Source organism: Scyliorhinus canicula, chromosome 2 (genome assembly GCF_902713615.1).
Source record: "Scyliorhinus canicula chromosome 2, sScyCan1.1, whole genome shotgun sequence".
NCBI classification, from domain to species: Eukaryota; Metazoa; Chordata; class Chondrichthyes; order Carcharhiniformes; family Scyliorhinidae; genus Scyliorhinus; species Scyliorhinus canicula.
In genome coordinates, this window is record NC_052147.1 from 219,387,428 (window position 1) to 219,412,153 (window position 24,726).

General features: G+C 49.6%; 1 protein-coding gene across 1 annotated transcript in view; it reads right to left on the minus strand.

Moving 5' to 3' along the window:
* Positions 1 to 24,726, minus strand: part of LOC119962312 (TGF-beta receptor type-1-like) — a 132,990-nt gene that overhangs the window by 36,724 nt on the left and 71,540 nt on the right. The window contains exon 5 of the mRNA XM_038790296.1: positions 9,058 to 9,214. Within this exon, the coding sequence (XP_038646224.1) occupies positions 9,058 to 9,214 (157 nt within the window). The remainder of the gene's footprint in view (positions 1 to 9,057; positions 9,215 to 24,726) is intronic.

Below are 24,726 nucleotides of genomic sequence, written 5' to 3' on the forward strand. Positions count from 1 at the left end.
CCAGTTATCCAGAAATCTGAATCCCTCCCGCCTGCACCATCCCTGTAGCCACGTGTTTAATTGCTCTCTCTCCCTATTCCTCGTCTCACTATCACGTGGCACGGGCAACAACCCAGAGATAACAACTCTGTTTGTTCTCGCTCTGAGCTTCCATCCTAGCTCCCTAAAGGCCTGCCTGACATCCTTGTCCCCTTTCCTACCTATGTCATTAGTGCCAATGTGGACTACGACTTGGGGCTGCTCCCCCTCCCCCTTAAGGACCCGGAAAACACGATCCGAGACATCACGTACCCTTGCACCTGGGAGGCAACATACCAAACGTGAGTCTCTCTCGCTCCCACAAAATCTCCTATCTGTGCCCCTGACTATTGAGTCCCCAATTACTAATGTTCTACTCCTTTCCCCCCTTCCCTTCTGAGCAACAGGGACAGACTCCGTGCCAGAGGCCCGTACCCCATGGCTTACCCCCGGTAAGTCATCCCCCCCACAAGTATCCAAAACGGTATACTTGTTACTCAGGGGAACGACCGCAGGGGGTCCCTGCACTGACTGCTTCTTCCCAGTCCCTCTTACAGTTACCCATCTATCTCCAGTCTTTGGTGTAACTACTTCCCTGAAGCTCCTATCTATGACCCCCTCTGCCTCCCGAATGATCCGAAGTTCATCCAGCTCAAGCTCCAGGTCCCTAACACGGTTTTTGAGGAGCTGGAGTTGGGTGCACTTCCCACAGATGAAATCAGCAGGGACACTGACAGCGTCCCTCACCTCAAACATTCGGCAGGAGGAGCATTGTACTGCCTTGCCTGACATCACCTCTAGATTTAAAAAAAAACCAAGAAAAATAAAAGAAAAAGAAAGGAAGAGCTTACCTGATATTCCCTCAAACCCTGCTCCCGCTGAAAGGTAAGCAAATTTAAAGGCACTCACTCACCTTCACGACAAGCCCCTGCTCCCGCTTCCCAACCTGCGTGCTTACTTTCAGTGACTGATACACAGCTTTGAGATGAAAAATTGCAAGACTGGAGGGACATTAGTTAACTGAATAATGGGGCTATGGGATCCAGTAAAGTGGTCAGTTTAGCGGAGATGCTACTGAAAACTGAGTTTTGCGAACTCATTATTTTCTCTGCAGTTGAAGAAACAATGGGCTGGATTCTCCGCCGGCACGATGCTCCATTTTCCAGCCCGGGGGTTTCCCGATGGCATGGGGCTGCACCACAATGGGAAATCCCATTGACCGGCCGGCGTAACGGAGCATCCCACCGGCAGGGTGAAACAGAAATGTGGCGGAGAATCCAGCCCAGTGAGTACAGAGTGCAGTTTTTGGGCGTCTTCCAGAGAGTTACAAGTTGGGTGAGAAGCATCAACTGAATGCTCAAGAAATCAATGGACGAAAACTGTTTGCAACTGTGCTGGTCCCAAGCAAGAAGCCTTTGTATCAAGTAGGTGATAAGAATTCACTGCCTGTAAAGATATTGCTGGGATAAAAGAACAGTGGAAATTTGAATCAAACTTCTTGTTTTTGTATTGATACCTTTCCAACTTTTTGGTCTGGTGTAATTTAGTTTGCTTTCTTGATTTAATAATCAATTCTTTGTATTAAAAGCTCATCAGTAGACTCTTGTGAATTTGTTCATTAACTTTCCTCTGCAGTTTTTGGAAAAAAGGTTAGAGGCCGGATTCTCCGTTCTGAGACTAAGCATAATCTTACAGCCTCAATATGTTCGCACTCATGTGTAACTAGGCTGATGAATAGCGGGAGAGGCCAAAAATGAGATTTGCTCCGTAATCAAATAGTTTGTGATGCAACCAGACCACTCCCATAGGCAAAATCGGGATCTCGCCGTAGTGTGGCGAGAAACCAATTAACACCACTTAAGCCCCATTTCCATCCAATCAAAAAGCGCAATCCCATATCCACCCACCTCCCATCATTCGTCGGCTTCCCCAGCAAGTGCTCATTCTGGCACCGATTAGTACTCCTAGAGATTCAAAAACAGCTTCTTCCCCGCTGTTACTAGACTCCGAAACGACCCTCTTATAAACTCACCTGATTAATACTACACTCCTGTATGTTTCACTCTATGCCGATGTATATGTATTTACATTGTGTACCTTGTGTTGCCCTATTATGTATTTTCTTTTCTTTTCATGTACTAAATGATCTGTTTGAACTGCTCGCAGAAAAATACTTTTCACTGTAACTCGATACACGTGACAATAAACAATTCCAAATCCAATCCTTTTTAAAAACGTGAACCTGGGAGAAGGGCTTCCATGGGGAGCCGAGGAGGTGAGCAGCAATCTTTGCTCACAGGCAAAGAGTCCGTGTGTGCTGGGCTTGCTTGGTGGCGGGGGATGGGGACCCTCCGCAGGGGTGGGCACCATGGGAGTGTGGGGGGGGTGGGGGGGGGAGGAGCTGGCGGGCAACTGTGGGTGCATTCGCTTGCTATGCCAACCTCTGGATCCCAACCCTATTCTGGGGCAACCCTTGTCCCTGCCCGACTGATCACCCATAACCCTCACTGATTGCGGAGGACTCTGGCTGCGCGGCTGAAGGTTATCACTAACAGGGAACTTGCAATCGTGGTTCAGTGAGCACTTGACAAATACCTTGACAAGTGAATTCCCGTGGGTAGGCGGGCCATGTAGCATGTGGGAGTATTGCCTAGCATTCCAATCACACCTTGATGCCTAGACACTGCTTGAACACAGTGGGAGGCAACACCACACTTTGATTTGATTTGATTTATTATTGTCACATTATTATTATACAATGACAGGTATTGTTTCTTGCATGCTGTACAGACAACGCATAACGTATGTAGGAAAGGAAGGGGAGACTGCAGAATATGTTACAGTTATAGCAAGGTGTAGAGACAAGATCAATTTAATACGAGGTAGGTACTTTCAAAAGTCTGATGGCAGCAGGGAAGAAGCTGTTCTTGAGTCGATTGGTATGTGACCTCAAACTTTGGTATCTTTTTCCTGATGGAAGAAGATGGAAGAGAGTATGTCCGGGGTCCGTGGGGTCCTTAATTACGCTGGCTGCCTTTCTAAGGTAGTGGGAATTGTAAACAGAGTCAATGTGTGAGAGGCTGGTTTGCGTGATGGACTGGGCTACATTCACGACCTTCTGTAGTTTCCTGCTTGGGCAGAGCAGGATCCATACCAAGCTATGATACAACCAGAAAGAATGCTTTCTATGGTACATCTATGGTGAGAGTTGTAGCTGATATGCCAAATTTCCTCAGTCTTCTGAGAAAGTAGAGTCGTTGGTGGGCTTTCTTACCGAGGGAATGGGACATGACCACGGCCGGAGGGTGGGTGGGTGCCACGGGGAGGGGCGGTTGCCATGAGAGATGTACAAAGGGTCCAGCGGTCAGCCAGCATTGCGGAAGAAAGTTACAGAGGTGTCATAATGGTTGTGCAAAAAGTTGTTTAATGTGCTGTACAATACCCCATTCCCGTTAGTGCCGCCTCCCCCCCTACCTAACATCCCCAACCCCTCTCCTCTATCCCAGTGACCTCAGTGATGCTCAATGTGCCTGGCCTTCCTAGCTCTACCACTGTGTCTTGTTGTTTCCCCAGGATGTACATCTGAGGTGGAGGCAGCCAGCTGGCTACCTCGTCCAATGGCCTTCGATGCCTCTGGCGGGCGTCCACTGGCCTACTTGTCGGCGGCACATGCACAGCCCTGCCGCCCTGCCCCGTGTGCTGCCTGTGAGATGTGGCCACATCAGAAGGGAGGAACTTGGGGAAGCTGGTGGCCACCGTTACCCTTCCATAGGACTGGTCCGGCTTGGCACCTATCACCTCCTCCCTCCTTCCGATCAGTGCCCATTGGGCCTGGGGTTCACCTTGGGTTGGAGGGACAGCTGGTTCTAGCTCTGGCTGCCCCTGTATTGGCTGGCTCTGGTAACCCTAGTGGTTCCCCATGGCGTGCACCATTGTGTCGGCGCACCCGGTGATGCTCCTCAGTGACTGGGACATGCGCTGCAATGCCTCAGCTGTGCCCACCTGCGACTGGGAAAACTCTGCAGTGTCTCTGCTATGCCCATCTGAGAGCGGGACATGTCCCGCAGAACCTCATCAAGGTCAGCCTGGTCCTGGGTGACATCGCCCAGAGAGGCAGACATACTGCCGAGACCCTCAGCCATGGCCGTCACCGACTGCGCGACGCCTTGGTGCCAACATCGCAGGCTATCCACTGCGGTCACCACCCTAGTATTTGCCTTGGTGCCACTCTTGCCAGCGCCATGTCTTGCACCCCTAGCCTCTATGACTCCTCCAAGCGGCTATGGATCTGCTGAAGTGAAGCTGATATCTCCCTCTGAACATCCCGGCTACTCCCTAGCGTCTCCATCAGCTTCGAGTAACTCTGTGCCACAGGCTCAACATCAGGCTGGGACCCAGCTGGGTCCTGGCATCCAACAGACCTCCGACTGCTGTCTCGGCTGGGGGTTCCTGCCTCCACCAGATGTACATCAGTAGCAGTGTGGTGCTCACCAGATTGTGCCACCGAAGCCTGTCCACTAACATGTCCCACCAAAGTGTGTATCTGCGCTGATGGTGGGTGGGGGTGACAGCTGTGCCGTGACTATAACAGTTGCATCCTCGGAGCTCTCCTCCGAGGTGTTCTCCCCGGAGTCAGGAGAGGGGGCTGGCGGGGATGGGTCGGCACCGTCGGCTGGAGGACCTACGGGAAAATGGACAGGTGGACAGTGGGAGGGATGGGTCAGTCGCTAAGACAATAACAACTCACTTTTTACAGGACCTCTAGGTGGAGCTTGGTGGTTCCTCACCTCTGCGGTGTCCGCCAGCCTCCGTGTGGGTGACCGCTCTGTCCTCGGCCATACCAGTCACCTCCAAAGCCCTCGAAGGAGGTGAGGATTCTCATGTCTGGCACCCCTCTGCCACTCTGGGGGCCTCTCCCGCCGATTGTAGGAGAGCTTTTCCTGAGGGGGCACAGAGAGGGCATCGTTAGCCACACACGTGGTTCAGTGGTAGGAGAGGGGGTCTGATTGGGGGTTGGAGGGGAAAGGGCAGGGAGGGATGGGGGTCACTTGGAGAATTGGGGGGGTGGATGCTCCCTTGGAGGGGAGGGTGTGGGGAGCGGGGCGCGTTGGCGTCCACTCACTCATTCTGCCCGGTAGAGGTTGTTGACCTTCTTCCTGCACTGCTGGCCAGTCCTCTTGGTCATAGATCATAGAATTTACAATGTAGAAGGAGGCCACTAGGCCCATCGAGTCTGCACCGGTCCCTGGAAAGAGCACCAAACCCAAGGCCCACACCTCCGCCACATCCCCACACCTCCACGCTTATCCCCGTAACCCCACCTACCCTTTTTTGGACACTAAGGGCAATTTAGCATTGCCAATCCACCTAACCTGCACACCTTTGGACTGTGGGTGGAAACCGGAGCACCCGGAGGAAACCCACGCAGACACATGGAGAACGTGCAGACTCCGCACAGACAGTGACTCAGGCCAGGAATCGAACCTGGAACCCTAGAGCTGTGAAGCAACTGTGATAACCACTGTGCTATTGTGCTGCCCTGTCATATTATTGGAGTGGACTGTTGCTGCCACCTCGTCCCAGGCAACACTGACTGCCTTGTGGCTCATCCTCTTTAGTCCCCGGGGAACAGGACATCCTTCCTGGTCTCAACCGCGTCCAGGAGCCTCCCCAGGTCAACATCCCCGAATCTTGAGGTTGGTGTCCTCAGCACCATTATTGTGACTGGCTGGGGTTGGCCGAGCAAGTGCAGTTTTTTAAAAAATAAATTTTGAGTACCCAATTATGTATTTTTTCCAATAAGGATCAATTTAGCGTGGCCAATCCACCTAACCTGCACATCTTTGGGTTGTGGGGGTGAAACCCAAGCAGACACGGGGAGAATGTGCAAATTCCACATGGACAGTAATCAAATGCAGTTTAATGCTGCTCGACCTTGTTAGCGGTGGGGGGGCTGGCAAGCTCGATCTCGGCGAATCGGCTGACGAGGCTTTATATGAGACAAGAAGCCCGTGAGGCCTCCTTCAGTGGCCCAATTAATGTTGGCTGCGTTGCCGGTTTCACTGGGCCAAGCGCCAGGAAACACGTGGCAATTCCCATTCGCTACAACACTTGGAAATTTTTCCGGACGATCGCACCCTAAGTGTTGATGCCGGCGCAGAATTCAATGGACTTTTATGACAGCAAAACTGGCGCCGAACCTGGATCGATTCAGCGACTGTAGAGGGGCTAACAACGGTGTCGTGTGGAACACAATCAATTCCAATGAAAAACGGTGAGGGACACTTGGGAGGCTGACAAGCTGCAGCCGCATACACACATTACAATCCCCACATAAACACATCCCAGCCAACAAGATGGCACAGGGTGTGCTGGAGTTCACCCATCCCGCTGATGGGTTGGCTGGGGCCAGAGGGTACCTAGGGGGGTGGCCTGGGGGGACACCCATACGATCCATGCGGCAATGGTGTTCCATGCCCATCCACCCCTACCCCACAGCCCAACTGGCCACCCCCTGCTACTCCCCCCAGTCATCAAACTATGGAGATATTGGACACTTTCTGTACCCCCTCTCTCCCTCAGCAGCCACGATGCCGATTTCACGATTTTTAAAAGCACTAGTGAACCGTACCATTGGGAACCCGGCCCATTGGAGGTGGAGAATCGCGGAGACCACAGAGAATAACTGGTCAGGCCCACTAATGATATGCAAAGGGTGTTTACTGTGCATGCTTTCTGCATCGAATTGACGCCGCAGTCGAGGTGACTGAGAATTTCGATTGGATGTCAAATTGTGCCATCCGCGATTGTGGTGTCGGAACCTATTCTCCGCCCAATCGCATTTCCGATTTCGGCGTCAGCCAACGGAGAATCCCGCCCAGGATTTTTCAAGCCAGGTTTCACTCTGGGATCTGACTTGGCCAATATTAACAATAGCTGGGATCATAACAATAGATTGGAAATAGCTGAACCCAAGTGCTGAACTTTGCCGTACCCCGCTAGTTAAGCCTGTCAACTCAAATTGCCCTGCTTATTCCTGTTCTGTTTGTGTTCCTGCACTAACCCTGGACCATGTTAATATATTATCCCAAAGCCCATGAGTCTAATTTTATTTTAGAAATCTCTTATATGGCACTTTATTGAATGATTTTTGAAAATCCAAATACAGACATCCACTGGTTGCCCCTTTTCCATACTACCAAAAAACTAAACAGATTTGTGGAACAGAATTTCCCTTCCATAGGTCTTTGTTGATTCAGGTTAATCACATTATTATTTCCTAAGTACTTGTTACCATGCCCCTAGGAATAGATTCCGGCATTTTACCTACAACTCATGAGCTGGTCTATAGTTCCTGTTTGCCTTTTTTGCCCTTTCTGAAGCAACTGGATTTTCTTTGCTGCCTTCCAATCCGTGGGAACAGTACTAGAATCTAAGGAATTCTAAAAGATCAAAACCAACGAATCCAACATCTCTGAAGCATCCTCTGTTAAAACTATTGGACAAGGGTCAGCAGACCTAAAGAGCTTATCACCACTTAGTCCAATTAATTACTTCAATACTTCTTTACTTGAAAGAATGAGTATCAGTTTTCCATTCTCACGTGATACCTGGTTCCCCATTATTTTCAGAATGTTTTTGTGTCTTCTACCATGAATGCAGGTACAAAGTTTAATGCCTCTACTTTTTTTCTTATTCCACATTATCATTTCATCTGTCTCACTCAAATGGGTCCACGTTATATTTTCATTTTTTCCCCCATTTAAACAACTGCAGAAATATTTACAATCTGTTTTTATGTCTCTTACTAGTTTACTCTTATATTCTCTTTTCTCATCAACTTCTTCCTTCACATTTGCTAAATTCTAAAAGCCTCCCAAACCTCAGGCTTGCTACTTTTTCAGGCAACATCATAAGCCTCTTCTTTTGATCTAACATTACATTTTAACTCCTCTTGTTAACCACAATTGGACCACTTTTTCCGATGGGGATATTTTGAGCCTTAAAAATTGTGAATTTGTTGAACATTATGCATTAATTCTTTAAATGCGAGTCATTACTTATCATATCTTTTAATATAGTTTCTCAATCTACCGTACTTCCACCCAACCCCTGTAACCCAATAATCCCTCCTAAACTTTTTTGGTCAATAAGGGCAATTTATCATGGCTAATCCACCTAACCTGCACGTCTTTGGACTGTGGGAAGAAACCAGAGCACCCGAAGGAAACCCACGCAGACACGGGGAGAACGTGCAGACTCTGCACAGACAGTGACCCAGCCGGGAATCGAACCTGGGCGCTGTGAAGCCACAGTGCTATCCACTTGTGCTCCCGTGCTGCCCCATTCCATGAACTTGAATCCCATGTTATGACTGCAAATTTGATTTTCCCAGTTTATTTTGGGATTAAAGTCCCTCATGGTTGCTGTATTATTAGCTTTACCACATGCACCTAATTTCCTATTTATACCCCCCCCCCCCCCCCCCCCCCCCCACCACACCCCACACACACACACTAACATAGGGGAGTGTGTTTGGCATGAGCTAAAAACAACTCTCACCAATGTTTTCTGACACCATCTTGTTTCTTAGTGCCACCCAAACGTATTCCATGTGTTGATTTTCTGAACCAAGATCCATTTCCTCTGCTGTCGCTATCCCATTCTTTATCAGGGCTACCCGTTATCCTTTTTCATTTTACCTATCTCTCTGAAAAGTTAAATACCCTGGGACATTTAGTTCCCAACCTTGTTCACTTTGAAACCACAGGCTGGCCGGCAGGTAAAAATGACCTAACGCACCTACCCCCTCTGGGGAAATAGTGACATTTTGCATTTATTTTTCCTGTGAGGAAAGTTTAACCTTTTCTGGTTTATTTTACTTGGAATTTATCAATGCTTCGTTCGTAGACACGTAACTATTACTTAGTATTTTCTACAGGTAAGTAATGGGGAATCTTCAGGCGAAATGTTCACAATAGTTGAGCCCGGAAACGAAAAAGAAAAACTAAAATGATAAAGAATGATAATAAACAATACCTCATCGTTCCCACTCTGTGATTAGATGATATATCAATGGTATCTGTCGCTGAATCATGTCGCACTGCCAAACCAAAATCAGCAATGGCACATGTTCCATTCTTTTTCACGAGAATATTTTTTGATTTGAGATCGCGGTGTGCAATAGCAGGTTTACCTGTTACATGAATAATGATTCATTTAAAGTTTCCATCCTATCTCTGGTGTTTACACTGTCATGAATTTCTAAAAACAACAAACGTTTTACAAGTCGATGCTGTGGGAAAGAAACCACATCAATCAACAACATATAGTTTGTTGGAAATTTGGAACTGACCAGTTTTGTAAAATGGTGAGGAATGCACATGCAAATTTACAATATGTGATGATGGTGTGGCAAGGCTCTGATTTGCATATTAACCTAGAATGTTTTCAAGGTAATAATGTTATAGCAGCATTACATTTCCATTTCTTGGCGGACATTTGTATTTATTAACGTAATCGCGTCACGGCAAAGAAACAATCCACCTTTCGATTTCTATTACAAGTGTTAACATGCCATGCTCCCATGTCACGTATTCCACCTCAGCTCCCTTAAGGTAACCCAAATACAAAGTGTGACATTTTCCACTTCTCACATCAGCCATCACATTGCCTTCTTTGAAATACATTGACAATTTAGTATTAAAAACATTTTTTAAAACTCAATTGAATAGATAGCCTATCCTTTAAATCCCTCAAACTAGGAGACAGGGGAGTTTTTTGTTCCATTAGCCTGGACTGGACTCAGAACAAGACCTAAAAATGAAGGCCACCCTGCTAACTTACCATTTCACTCAGTCTTCCATTTTTGATCAGTGTGATGGCTGACTAAATACTTGTAAATACTGATCCTGCCATTCTGCAGATTTACGTTCGGATGTAAATTTTTGTGGCTTGTTTTTAGTCAATGAAAGAACGTTGTAATTTTTTGGAAATTCTATCATCTCCAAAGTGACAGTTAAATCAAGGATTATAAAAGAGAAAAGGGACTTCTTTTAAGCTATTGATTTTAGTAAAATGTGAAAATAGATGAATTAGTGTAAATTAATTAAAATATCACAAATTCCTAGAATAGTTACAGCAGAGAATCAGCTTGCTGACTCTATGTCAACTCTCTTTCGCTGAACGTGTAAATGCTGGCAACGCCTGCATTTGTTGCTCATACCGAATTACAGTAGAGAAGGTGAGCCACCTTCTTGAACCTAGGCAGCCCATGTGGCATAGGTTGTCATGAGAATGTCGCTTTAAGAAATGTTTGCCACTCATATTACTGCAGTTATGTCAGAGTGTGGGCGAAGCTTGGCTGTCTGTTGGCTTTTTACTTTTGTTTTAGGCTGTTTGCTGCAGGGTGTGTTTTAGTTTTGTTTTCAGTGTTGGAGCTGAAGCCAGACCAAGCAGGTCTACTGCTGTTCTCTCTGCCATTAAACGACTATCTCTTGATCATTTGGTGAACTCAGAATTTATAAATGTTCTCAGTAGTCAATGTAAACCTAATGTGCTTCTGTTTAAAGTTTTTTTTAAAGTCTTCTGGATGTTAAAAGGACAGCTTGCGGATTACTTAGTGTTATATTCTTTGCGGGTTGTATTTCAATTAATGGTTGCTAAGATGTTCACTGTATGTTTTTAAAGGTTAACTTGAGTTCACAGAATAAACATTGTTTTGTTTTAAAAAATACTTTTCCATTTCTGCTGTATCACACCTGTAGAGTGGGTCGTGTGGTCCCCATACCACAATCTATTAAAAGTTGTGGGTTACATGAACTCCATTTAGGGTTCTCTAAAACTTGGCCCATAACAAATTGGGGCTTGAGGGGGATAAAAGTCTATCTATTGGATTGGCTTAGTGAACTGAAAGACAGTGAGGGGTGAGCATATTGTGGTTGCTTTTCAGTTGTGGTATTTTAGTTTAAGTGGGGAGTGTGTTGTGGACAATGGCTCTTTCAGAGGCTCAGGCATTTTTGGGGGTGGAGACGGTCACACGCAGTACCTTACGGACAGAGACTAAAAGCAGACTGCTAGATTTGTCAAAATCATTGCAGTTAAATTACCTAACAAAATGCGAAAAGATGAGGTAATTATGGTGGTGGCTAAGCATTTAAAGGTACCTGTGATACAGTTTGACTCATTGGAAATGGCAAAAATTCAGTTGCAGATTAAACAAATGGAACATGAGAAAGAATTAAAGCAGCTTGAATACGAAAGAGATAGAGGAAAAAGAAAGAGAAAGGGAGATACAGATCAGGGAAAAAGATAAAAGAGTTTTAACTTCAGAAAATGGCCATGAAACATGACAGTCAGTTAAAATTGGCAGGCATAAAGGGAAACGTACAGTTGGATGATAGTGATGAGAATAGTGATGAGGATATTGAGAAAGAGTGTCACAGTCGAAGGCTTGGTGGGGATCTATTTAAATAAGTCCAAGCATTGCCAAGGTTTGACGAGAAGGAGGTAGAAGCCTTTTTCATTTCATTTGAGAAGGCAGCAAAACAAATGAAATGGCCACAGGACATGTGAGTATTACTGATTCAAACAAAGCTGGTAGGTAGGGCTAGTAAAGTGTTTGCATCACTACCGGAGGAAGTATCTGGGACGGATGAGAAGGTGAAAATATCCATCTTAGGTGCATATGAACTAGTGCCTGAAGCCTGTAGACAAAGGTTTAGAAATTAAAGGAAAGAATTTGGTCAATCATACATGGAGTTTGAAAGGCACAAATAGAGTAATTTTGATAGGTGGATAAGGGCTTTGAAAGTAGACCAAACGTATGAAGCTCTCAGTGAAATTATACTTTCGGAGGAGTTTCAAAAATTTAATTCCTGATGTAGTGAGAACTCATGTGGAAGAGCAGAGGGTTAAAACAGCGAGATTATCAGGAGAAATGGCAGATGATTATGAATTAGTTCATAAATCAAAGCTTGGTTTCCGACATCAGTTTCAACCTGTGAGGGATAGAAACTGGGGACATGAGAAATACTCAAGTGGTAAAGGTAAAGGTGATCTGATGGGAGATAATAAGGAGAGTGTACCTCAGATTAAAAAAGAAATCCAGGAGGGTGGAAAATTTGATCCTTGATCTGATTGTATTTCTGTGGATAGTCTATATCTTGTAAAGAATTTAAGTAACTCCTCCACAATCTTTTTAGCTGTAATATTACATCCTGGAATGGCCTCTGGGAACCTAGTAGACACATCCATTATCATCAAAAGATATTGATTCCCACTTTTTATTTCAGGAAGCAGTCCTATGCAATCAATTCAGCAGGGGCATGGGAACCTGGATTGTATTTTTGGGGTACGGGAGATTGAGAGTATAGAGGTCAGGAGCACAGATTTGACTTTGCAGGAGGGTGCCAGTGTTCAGGTAGGTGGTTTGAAGTGTGTCTACATCAATGCCAGGAGTATACGAAATAAGGTAGGGGAACTGGCAGCATGGGTTGGTACCTGGGACTTCGATGTTGTGGCCATTTCAGAGACATGGATAGAGCAGGGACAGGAATGGTTGTTGCAGGTTCCGGGGTTTAGGTGTTTTAGTAAGCTCAGAGAAGGGGGCAAAAGAGGGGGAGGTGTGGCGCTGCTAGTCAAGGACAGTATTACGGTGGCGGAAAGGATGCTAGATGGGGACTCTTCTTCCGAGGTAATATGGGCTGAGGTTAGAAACAGGAAAGGAGAGGTCACCCTGTTGGGAGTTTTCTATAGGCCACCTAATAGTTCTAGGGATGTAGAGGAAAGGATGGCTAAGATGATTCTGGAAAAGAGCGAAAGTAACAGGGTACTTGTTATGGGAGACTTTAACTTTCCAAATATTGACTGGAAAAGATATAGTTCGAGTACATTAGATGGGTCGTTCTTTGTACAATGTGTGCAGGAGGGTTTCCTGACACAATATGTTGACAGGCCAACAAGAGGCGAGGCCACATTAGATTTGATGTGGAGATGCCGGCGTTGGACTGGGGTGAGCACAGTAAGAAGTCTTACAACACCAGGTTAAAGTCCAACAGGTTTGTTTCAAACACGAGCTTTCGGAGCACGGCTCCTTCTTCAGGTGAATGGAAAGGCTTGTTCCAGAAACATTTCTGGAACAAGCCTTTCCATTCACCTGAAGAAGGAGCCGTGCTCCGAAAGCTCGTGTTTGAAACAAACCTGTTGGACTTTAACCTGGTGTTGTAAGACTTCTTACATTAGATTTGGTTTTGGGTAATGAACCAGGCTAGGTGTTAGATCTGGAGGTAGGTGAGCACTTTGGAGACAGTGACCACAATTCGGTGATCTTTACGTTAGTGATGGAAAGGGATAAGTATACCCCGCAGGGCAAGAGTTTTAGCTGGGGGAAGGGCAATTATGATGCCATTAGACATGACTTAGGATGTGTATGTTGGAGAAGTAGGCTGCAAGGGTTGGGCACACTGGATATGCGAAGCTTGTTCAAGGAACAGCTATTACATGTTCTTGATAAGTATGTACCAGTCAGGCAGGGAGGAAGGGGTCGAGAGAGGGAACCGTGGTTTACCAAAGAAGTGGAATCTCTTCTTAAGAGGAAGAAGGAGGCCGATGTGAAGATGAGCCATGAAGTTTCAGTTTGGGTGCTTGATAGTTACAAGGAAGCGAGGAAGGATCTAAAGAGAGAGTTAAGACGAGCAAGGAGGGGACATGAGAAGTCTTTGGCAGGTAGGATCAAGGAAAACCCAAAAGCTTTCTATAGGTATGTCAGGAATAAAAGAATGACTAGGGTAAGAGTAGGGCCAGTCAAGGACAGTGGTGGGAAGTTGTGTGTGGAGGCTGAGGAGATAAGCGAGATACTAAATAAATACTTTTCGTCAGTATTCACTCAGGAAAAAGATAATGTTGTGGAGGAGAATGCTGAGACCCAGGCTATTAGAATAGATGGCATTGAGGTGCGTAGGGAAGAAGTGTTGGCAATTCTGGACAAGGTGAAAATAGATAAGTCCCCGGGGCCTGATGGGATTTATCCTAGGATTCTCTGGGAATCCAGGGAAGAGATTGCTGAGCCTTTGGCTTTGATTTTTATGTCATCATTGGCTACAGGAATAGTGCCAGAGGACTGGAGGATAGCAAATGTGGTCCCTTTGTTCAAGAAGGGGAGTAGAGATAACCCCGGTAACTATAGGCCGGTGAGCCTCACGTCTGTTGTGGGTAAAGTCTTGGAGAGGATTATAAGAGATACAATTTATAATCATCTGGATAGGAATAATATGATTAGGGATAGTCAGCATGGTTTTGTGAAGGGTAGGTCATGCCTCACAAACCTTATCGAGTTCTTTAAGAAGGTGACTGGACAGGTAGACAAGGGTAGAGCAGTTGATGTGGTGTATATGGATTTCAGTAAAGCGTTTGGTAAGGTTCCCCATGGTCGGCTGTTGCAGAAAATACGGAGGCTGGGGATTGAGGGTGATTTAGAGATGTGGCTCAGAAATTGGCTAGTTGAAAGAAGACAGAGGGTGGTGGTTGATGGGAAATGTTCAGAATGCAGTTCAGTTACGAGTGGCGTACCACAAGGATCTGTTCTGGGGCTGTTGCTGTTTGTCATTTTTATAAATGACCTAGAGGAGGGCGCAGAAGGTTGGGTGAGTAAATTTGTAGACGACACTAAAGTCGGTGGAGTTGTAGACAGTGCGGAAGGATGTTGCAGGTTACAGAGGGACATAGATAAGCTGCAGAGCTGGGCTGAGAGGTGGCAAATGGAGTTTAATGTGGAGAAGTGTGAGGTGATTCACTTTGAAAAGAATAACAGGAATGCGGAATATTTGGCTAATGGTAAAATTCTTGGCAGTGTGGATAAGCAGAGGGATCTCGGTGTCCATGTACATAGATCCCTGAAAGTTGCCACCCAGGTTGATAGGGTTGTGAAGAAGGCCTATGGTGTGTTGGCCTTTATTGGTAGAGGGATTGAGTTCCGGAGCCATGAGGTCATGTTGCAGCTGTACAAAACTCTGGTACGGCCGCATTTGGAGTATTGCGTACAATTCTGGTCGCCCCATTATAGGAAGTACGTGGAAGCTTTGGAACGGGTGCAGAGGAGATTTACCAGGATGTTGCCTGGTATGGAGGGAAAATCTTATGAGGAAAGGCTGATTGACTTGAGGTTGTTTTCGTTAGAGAGAAGAAGGTTAAGAGGTGACTTAACAGAGGCATACAAAATGATCAGAGGGTTAGATCGGGTGGACAGTGAGAGCCTTGTCCCGCGGATGGAGGTGGCTAGCACGAGGGGACATAGCCTTAAATTGAGGGGTAATAGATATTGGACAGAGGTCAGAGGTAGGTTTTTTACGCAAAGAGTGGTGAGGCCGTGGAATGCCCTACCTGCAACAGTAGTGAACTCGCCAACATTGAGGGCATTTAAAAGTTTATTGGATAAGCATATGGATGATAATGGCATAGTGTAGGTTGGATGGCCTTTAGTTTTTGACTTCCCATGTAGGTGCAACATCGTGGGCCGAAGGGCCTGTACTGCGCTGTATCGTTCTATGTTCTAATTAAGACCCTTGTAAAAGGTTCCTCAAATGCTGGCATGGGTATTAAGGGCGCTGGTTTTATCAGTGCTTGAGGTTTCCCTATCATTTGACATGTGTGACACAATTGACAACATTTAACTACATCTTTATGTAGTCCAGGCCAATAAACATATTTTTGTATTTTAGCTTAAGTTTTCCTTATTCCCAAATGACCTCCCACTGGTACCTCATGTGCAACTCGCAACACCTCCTTTCTATACCCGACCGGCAATACTACTTGAGAAGTTCTCCCCACTTTTCATCTGCCTGCATATGTAAAGGTCTCCATTTTGCATCAAGACATCACTTTTATGGGAATAACACACTGGTATACACGCAGATTCCTCTTCCATGTATGCTTTCTGATACATCTGTTTTATTTCTACATCTTTCTGTTACAACTCCACCAATTTTCCTGAACTAAAAATATCCGCCTCATCCTCCACCTGTTCTTTTCCAAACATCTGATCAAAAATCATTTCTCATAATTGCACTTCAACTTCATCTTCACTCTTTGATTTCTCCTCTTATCCTAACCTGTGACTTTGAGACCTTGTTACTACACAATCCGGAAAAATCCCAGGATATTCGTCCTTCAACACTTCAGTTGTCTGATTTTCCACTGGCTTATCAACCACAGTAGGCATCACTCCCACCTGCAATCCAGCTATATCATTACCCAAGATAAACTGTATTCCTGGACAAGATAGTTTCTCGATTACTCCTACTACCACTTCACCACTCTTCACTGGACTTTCCAACCTTACCTTATATAATTGAACATTGATCCTCTCACCCTGTTTACCAGAAGCACATCAGGTTAAAGTTACTACTGTTATTAGTTTGAAAACACCAGGATCGATTTACAGTCTTTAGATTAGAGAGCGAATCATACACCTTCTGGCTGTGACTGCAGCTATCCAGCTCTGAAAACAAAACTAAAACCCACCCTTCAGCCTGCTCAAAAACGAAAGTAAAAAGCTGACAGACAGCCTAACTCCATCCATTCTCTGACATCACTGCAGTGGTAAACACCCATTTATTAAAGGTACTCCCACTACAGATGTTTATATACATACCCATTTATAAACTCATTTTTTAAAGGTACTCTCACTACATATATTTTTGTACACACCCATTTATAAACACCCATTTCTTAAAGGTACTCTCACATGACATTATTGATAAACACCGTATCGTCCCATTTTGGTTCATTTATGTTGACCAATACCACAGTCATGCCTGCCAACAACCCACTGACAATTACATACCTCCCACTTGGGTCCGCAAATATTTTAGTAGCTAAAAAAGACACACTCTTGTTAATCAACACTTCAGCCCCTTGAGCCCTACCACCAAAACACGAATGGTAGACCTTCCCTTCCCAGCCCTTCCATAACCTTCTTTGGTCCTTGCTCCACAAATGGGTCTCCTGTACAAACACCACATCAGCCTTCAATCTGTGACCTTTTTACTGGGCCGTTTAACCACCTTGCCTTCGAAGTTATCAACCAGACAGGGAGCCTATACCCCACACCCACTACCCCAGAGTTAGCCATATCCATCATGTTGTTTAATCCAACTGCAACTCTGCGGGTGCCAATACCAGGCCCTACCCCAGATGGTCACCAAACCCCCCATAAGACAAGAAAAAAGACAAAGAATTTTTCACCATCAGCTGTCTACCTGTCCCCCTCCTCTCTTCCCCACCCTGCTTCCCAGCCATACCACACCCGAATAAACAAACAAACAAACAGCCAAGAGGAGAACAAAGACTCCTACCCTCCCTTCATCTTACCCCCAACCCCAAACAAAAGAACAAAAATCTTAACCTCAATACCTGAAAGAAAAATCGTAAAGTAATGAGCTGCAGATACCCCCACACCTCCGCTCCCTTCACCTAACATTACAGCTAGCAGGGTGACACCACACATGGTAAATCCAGAAAAAAGAAAACGTACCAACAACCAGTGCTCCAACTTTAGCATAAAAATGATAGAGGGAAAATGAAAACCTACACCCATCCCACCAGCAAACTCAAAACTATTAGCTCCGAAGTTGCCCAAAAAATATTCCCCAGCAAGTCCCCATAACAACTTCTCCTCACCCACAATACAAAAACCCCACAATAAATACAGATACAAATGTACCTAACAATTCATAAATTAGTTTGCCCCTCGTCACAAACTTATCCGCTTCCTCCAGCACAGCAAAGTAATAGGGCGGGATTCTCACACCAAGGGGCCGGCGCGAATTGCGCCACGCCGCCCCGATGCTGGGACGTGGAGAATCGGCACCATTGGCGCCGCCGCAGTCAGCGCGCGCCGGTCGAGTGCTGCTCCACTGGGCCCCCCGGCGATTCTCCGACCGGGATGAACCAAGCGGCCGTACAAAAAAAAACGAGTCCGACTGGCACCGTTCTAACCTAGTCTTACCCGACAGGGCCTCAGCGTGGAAGGATCCGGGGGCAACCTGTGGATTGGGGGGGGGGGGGGAGAGGAGGGGGGGTCCGACCCTGGGAGGAGACCTCCGCTGTCGCCTGGCCTGCGATTGGGGCTCACTGATCGGCAGGCCAGCCTCTCAGGCTGAGGGCCTCCTTTGTTCCGTGCCGGCCCCTGTAGCCCTACGCCATGTTGTGTCGGGGCCAGCACGGAGAAGGGAGAAACCACGCACGCCCGGAAATCGTGCTGGTCAAACTGCGCATGCGCAGACCTGCGGTGCCCATTTGATGCCGGGATCTTCAGCCAACAATACTATTTCCTCGCCCAGGGAGTCAATCCGGTGACTCTGGTCCAAGAGTTTCCTCCACCCTTTGTATCATCGCACCTTACTCCATGGCTGCATGGAAGGGGCTAGAGCTCTTTCAATCACCTTCTCAAGGTCCTCGGATCCGGCCTGCCACTGCTTTTTGAATTCATCCACCAAGAAGCTTGCCAGCATCTCAGCTGTCCATGGCAAGGTCAAAATCGGTAGAGGAGCCTCTGCCATTTTGTTCACCAATGAAGCTCGAAGTGCTTCTGAGTCCGACAACAATTCTTTGCCCGTCTGCTGCCTTGTATTATGTTTGTTGGGTATTATTTTTATGTGCAGATCTTATGCCATCGAACTACTCAAATTTCCCCCAAACATGACCCATGATAGTACGGTGGCACAGTGGTTAGCACTTCTGGCTCACAGCACCAGGGACTCGGGGTCAATTCCATCCTTGCGTCTCTGTCTGTGTTGAGCTTGTACGTTCTCCCCATGTCTGTGTGGATTTCCTTTAGGTGCTCCGGTTTCCTCCCACAGTCCAAAGATGTGCAAGTTAGGTGGATTGGCCGTGATAATTTGCTCCTTAGTGTCCAGGGATATGCAGGTTAGGTTATAGGGTTATGGGGATCGGGTGGAGTGAAAATGGTAAAGTGCCCTTCGATGGGACGGTGCAGACTCGATGGGCCAAGTGGCCTCCTTTTGCACTGTGGGGATTCAATGATTCTAAACTGGGCGAAAAGGACCAAAAGCAAAGTACCTGGTGGGGGTCACCGCGTGTGTGGCTGCTCACTACATGGCCGCCATCAGAGCTCACTTATATTAACAACTCAACATCTACCATGAACAACCATTATCATCTTCATCTTACTCTCCTTCTCTTTTGTCTATTTTTTTCCTGAGAGCTCTGGCTTTGGTTGGTTTCCCTTTCCCCATTGTGGGAACATACCTCAACTGTACCAAACCATTTGCTATTGCAAAGGTTACAAAATCAGCTTGAAATGGGTAAAGGAATTTATTAATGCTGTTACCCTAATTTTACTGGAAACTGCTTATGGCTTTGTTTCTCTTGAATCAGTGGAATTATTATTCTTGGGTAGGCAACAGCAGGTAGCTCTCCCAAAAAGGGGCCATGGTAAATTTTGACCCTTGGTGTAATAGGATAGCATTTTGATAGAAACTCAAATAATCATATCACAAAGCTGTGTTAGAAATTTCAGTTCGTCTTGCCGAACGCCAAAATCAATTGGTGTGTGAGGTAATAAATCAGTGCCTGATCATATGATTCAATACCCTGATTAGAAATAAGAGCAGCTGGAGAATGGCCATTATGGACAGTTCAGTCACAGGCCTCACAAACAATTTTAGACATAAATAAATGACAATAGAACAATTTTGAATAATGAAACCTGAATGAAATTTAATAACTCCCTGACATTGTCAAATGGATCCTGGCCCTTTATGAACCCAGTCTTATCGCCCTGGATGATCACAGAGGGAATTCCTTTGAGGCACTGTGCCAACGCCCTAGACAACAGCTTCAAATCTACATTTTGAAGCGAGATGGACCTATAGGATGCGCACTCTTCAGGATTTTGCCTGCCTTCAAAATTAAGGAAATATTCACTTCACCGAGTATCTGTGGCAACAGACCTGGGGCTGGATTCTCCGCTGGCGGAATGCTCTGTTTTGCCGGCAGCCCGGGAGTTTCCCGACGGCGTGGGGCTGTCCCACAATGAGAAACCCCATTGACCAGCTGGTGTAACAGAGCACCCCGCCAGCGTGCTGAAACAGAAATATGGCATCGCGGAGCGGAGAATCCAGTCCCTGCTTCAAAGAAATGGTTATATACATCAATCAAAGGATCTAACAGCAAGTCTTTAAATTCCTTATGAAATTCACACCCAAACCATTGGGCCCCTAAGGCCAAATTTAAGCTCCCTCAGTGCAAGAGCCACCTCCGCTCTAGAAATGGGAGCATTCAAGATGGGATGTTTGATCATCAGAAATTGATGGCCTCCTTCTGCACTGCAGGTATTCTGTGATGACCATAGAATTCACGATCGAGACATTTTCCCCATACATTATCCCCTTGATGCACGATCAATTACGACAAGACGAGATGAGAGAGTAATCGAGGCTTTAATATGCAGAGATGTGTGGCCTCCTACAGCTGCTGGCGAAATGGTTGCAGCACGGTGAGCACACATATTTATGTGTGGTAGGGATCTACCCCCATACCTGTAGTACAGGGGCCTTACCATAATACCAGTCAATACAATATAATACAACAGTGGTGACTACCACACCCCTTGACAATCACCTACTTATCACCCTTATCCCTCACACATTCCGCCATTTTAAAAGGCACATTTTTATTGACTAACATTGTAACACTCGGCTACTGGTCGAGAATAAGGCAAAAACCTAGATGAGTTTCTTGCAGTAAAGCTATGTCAACATTTGCCTTTTTCGGGGAAGACAAAATCTTTTTTTGTTTAAACAGAATGATCTACTCCCTGCACATTTTGTAGTCGTCTCAATGAGATTCTATGGAAGAATACAAAACACGGCAAGAGAAACATTGTGAAAGAGAGTGAGGGGAGCGGGGGAGACACAGGGTAAGTCACCAGGGAGTGACTCGGGGGATGGATCATCAAAATTAAAAAGAGAGAAGAGAAGAGAACACAGCGTACCTACACTCAATGCAGAGGCAGATTTCCTGAGCGCGAGACAGAGATAAAGGACGCAGCTGATTGGTCTGGGGAGAGGAGCCGCACAAGCAGGCATGAGAGGAGCAGCAGTGGGGCGAGAGGAGCAGTGACGGGGAGAGAGGAGCAGCAGCAGGGAGAGAGTAGCAGCAGAAAGGGAGAGGAGCAGCAGCGGGGTGAAAGGAGCAGCAGCGGGGTGAGAGGAGCAGCAGCGGGGGGAGAGGAGCAGCAGCGGGGGAGAGGAGCAGCGGGGCGAGAGGAGCAGTGACGGGGAGAGAGGAGCAGCAGCGAGAGAGTAGAAGCAGCGGGGAGAGGAGCAGCAGCGGGGTGAGAGGAGCAGCAGCAGGAAGAGAGGAGCAGCAGCGGGGGAGAGGAGCAGCAGCGGGGGAGAGGAGCAGCAGCAGGGGGAGAGGAGCAGCAGCGGGGGTAGAGGAGCAGAAGCGGGGGGAGAGGAGCAGCAGCAGGGTGAGAGGAGCAGCAGTGGGGGGAGAGGAGCAGCAGCGGAGAGAGGAGCAGCAGCGGTGAGATGGGAGCAGGGGCAGGGAGAGAGGAGCAGCAGCGGGGGGAGAGGAGCAGCAGCGGGGAGAGAGGAGCAGCAGCGGGGGGAGAGGAGCAGCAGCGGGGAGAGAGGAGCAGCAGCGGGGAGAGAGGAGCAGCAGCGGGGAGAGAGGAGCAGCAGCGGGGAGAGAGGAGCAGCAGCGGGGAGAGGGGAGCAGCAGCGGGGGGAGAGGAGCAGCAGCGGAGGGAGAGGAGCAGCAGCGGGGGGAGAGGAGCAGCAGGGGGAGAGAGGAGCAGCAGCGGGGAGAGAGGAGCAGCAGCGGGGCGAGAGGAGCAGCAGCGGGGAGAGAGGAGCAGCAGCGGGGAGAGAGGAGCAGCAGCGGGGAGAGAGGAGCAGCAGCGGAGAGAGGAGCAGCAGCAGGGAGATGGGAGCAGCGGCAGGGAGAGAGGAGCAGCAGCGGGGGGAGAGGAACAGCAGCAGGGAGATGGGAGCAGCGGCAGGGAGAGAGGAGCAGCAGCGGGGGGAGAGGAACAGCAGCGGGGAGAGAGGAGCAGCAGCGGGGAGAGAGCAGCAGCAGCGAGGGAGAGGAGCAGCAGCGGGAGAGAGGAGCAGCAGTGGGGGGAGAGGAGCAGCAGCGAGGAGAGGAGCAGCAGCGGGGTGAGAGGAGCAGCAGCGGGGGGAGAGAAGCAGCAGCGGGGGGAGAGGAGCAGCAGCGGGGGGAGAGGAGCAGCAGCGGGGGAGAGGAGCACCAGCGGGGGGAGAGGAGCAGCAGCGGGGGAGAGGAGCAGCAGCGGGGAGAGCAGCGGGGCGAGAGGAGCAGTGACGGGGAGAGAGGAGCAGCAGCAGGGAGAGAGTAGCAGCAGCGGGGAGAGGAGCAGCAGCGGGGTGAGAGGAGCAGCAGCAGGGGAGAGGCAGCAGCGGGGAGAGGAGCAGCAGCGGGGGAGAGGAGCAGCAGCGGGGGAGAGGAGCAGCAGCGGAGAGAGGAGCAGCAGCAGGGAGACGGGAGCAGGGGCAGGGAGAGAGGAGCAGCAGCGGGAGGAGAGGAGCAGCAGCGGGGAGAGAGGAGCAGCAGCGGGGGGAGAGGAGCAGCAGCGGGGGGAGAGGAGCAGCAGCGGGGAGAGAGGAGCAGCAGCGGGGAGAGACGAGCAGCAGCGGGGAGAGACGAGCAGCAGCGGGGAGAGACGAGCAGCAGCGGGGAGAGAGGAGCAGCAGCGGGGAGAGAGGAGCAGCAGCGGGGGGAGAGGAGCAGCAGCGGAGGGAGACGAGCAGCAGCGGGGGGAGAGGAGCAGCAGGGGGGAGAGAGGAGCAGCAGCGGAGAGAGAGGAGCAGCAGCGGGGAGAGGAGCAGCAGCGGGGAGAGAGGAGCAGCAGCGGGGAGAGAGGAGCAGCAGCGGGGGTAGAGGAGCAGCAGCAGGGGTAGAGGAGCAGCAGCGGGGAGAGAGGAGCAGCAGCGGGGGGAGAGCAGCAGCAGCGGGGGGAGAGCAGCAGCAGCGGGGAGAGAGGAGCAGCAGCGGGGACAGAGGAGCAGCAGCGGGGAGAGAGGAGCAGCAGCGGGGAGAGAGGGGCAGCAGCAGGGGAGAGGAGCAGCAGCGGGGGGGCGAGAGGAGCAGCATCGGGGAGACAGGAGCAGCAGCGGGGCGAGAGGAGCAGCAGCGGGGAGAGAGGAGCAGCAGCGGGGAGAGGAGCAGCAGCGGGGGAGACGAGCAGCAGCGGGGAGAGAGGAGCAGCAGCGGGGAGAGGAGCAGCAGCGGGGAGAGGAGCAGCAGCAGGGAGACGGGAGCAGCGGCAGGGAGAGAGGAGCAGCAGCGGGGGGAGAGGAGCAGCAGCGGGGGGAGAGGAACAGCAGCGAGGGGAGAGGAGCAGCAGGGAGAGAGGAGCAGCAGCGGGGGGAGAGCAGCAGCAGCGAGGGGAGAGGCGCAGCAGCGGGGAGAGAAGAGCAGCAGCGGGGGGAGAGGAGCAGCAGCGGGGTGAGAGGAGCAGCAGCGGGGTGAGAGGAGCAGCAGCGGGGGGGGAGAGAAGCAGCAGCGGGGAGAGAGGAGCAGCAGCGGGGTGAGAGGAGCAGCAGCGGGGCGAGAGGAGCAGCAGCGGGGAGAGAGGAGCAGCAGCGGGGAGAGAGGAGCAGCAGCGGGGAGAGAGGAGCAGCAGCGGGGAGAGAGGAGCAGCAGCGGGGGGAGAGTAGCAGCAGCGGGGAGAGAGGAGCAGCATCGGGGCGAGAGGAGCTGCAGCGGGGAGAGAGGAGCTGCAGCGGGGGGAGAGGAGCAGCAGCGGGGAGAGAGGAGCAGCAGCGGGGAGAGGAGCAGCAGCGGGGGAGAGGAGCAGCGGGGCGAGAGGAGCAGCAGCGGGAGGAGAGGAGCAGCAGCGGGGAGAGAGGAGCAGCAGCGGAGAGAGAGGAGCAGCAGCGGGGAGAGAGGAGCAGCAGCGGGGAGAGAGGAGCAGCAGCGGGGAGAGAGGAGCAGCAGCGGGGGGAGAGGAGCAGCAGCGGGGGGAGAGAAGCAGCAGCGGAGGGAGAGGAGCAGCAGCGGGGGGAGAGGAGCAGCAGCGGGGGAGAGAGGAGCAGCAGCGGGGGGAGAGGAGCAGCAGCAGGGGGAGAGAGAGCAGGCAGCGGGGGGAGAGGAGACAGCAGCGGGGGAGAGGAGCAGCAGCGGAGGCGAGAGGAGCAGCAGCAGGTGGTAGAGGAGGCAGCGGCGGGAGAGAGGAGGCAGCAGCGGGGAGAGAGGAGCGCAGCAGGGGAGATAGGGAGCAGCAGGCAGGGGAGAGAGGAGCAGCAGCGGTGAGAGAGGACAGCAGCGGGGAGAGAGGAGCAGCAGCGGGGAGAGAGCAGCAGCAGCGGGGGAGAGGAAGCAGCAGCGGGGAGAGAGGAGCAAGCAGCGGGGGGGAGAGGTAGCAGCAGCGAGGGGGAGAGGAGCAGCAGCGAGGGGGAGAGGAGCAGCAGGCGGGGGAGAGGAAGCAGCAGCGGGGGGAGAGAGGAGCAGCAGCGGGGAGGAGAGGACAGCAGCGGGGGAGAGGAGCAGCAGCGGGGGAGAGGAGCAGCAGCGGGGGAGAGGAGCAGAAGCGGGGGAGAGAGGAGCAGCAGCAGGGAGAGAGTAGCAGCAGCGGGGTGAGAGGAGCACCAGCAGGGGGAGAGGAGCAGCAGCGGGGGAGAGGAGCAGCAGCGGGGGAGAGGAGCAGCAGCGGGGGAGAGG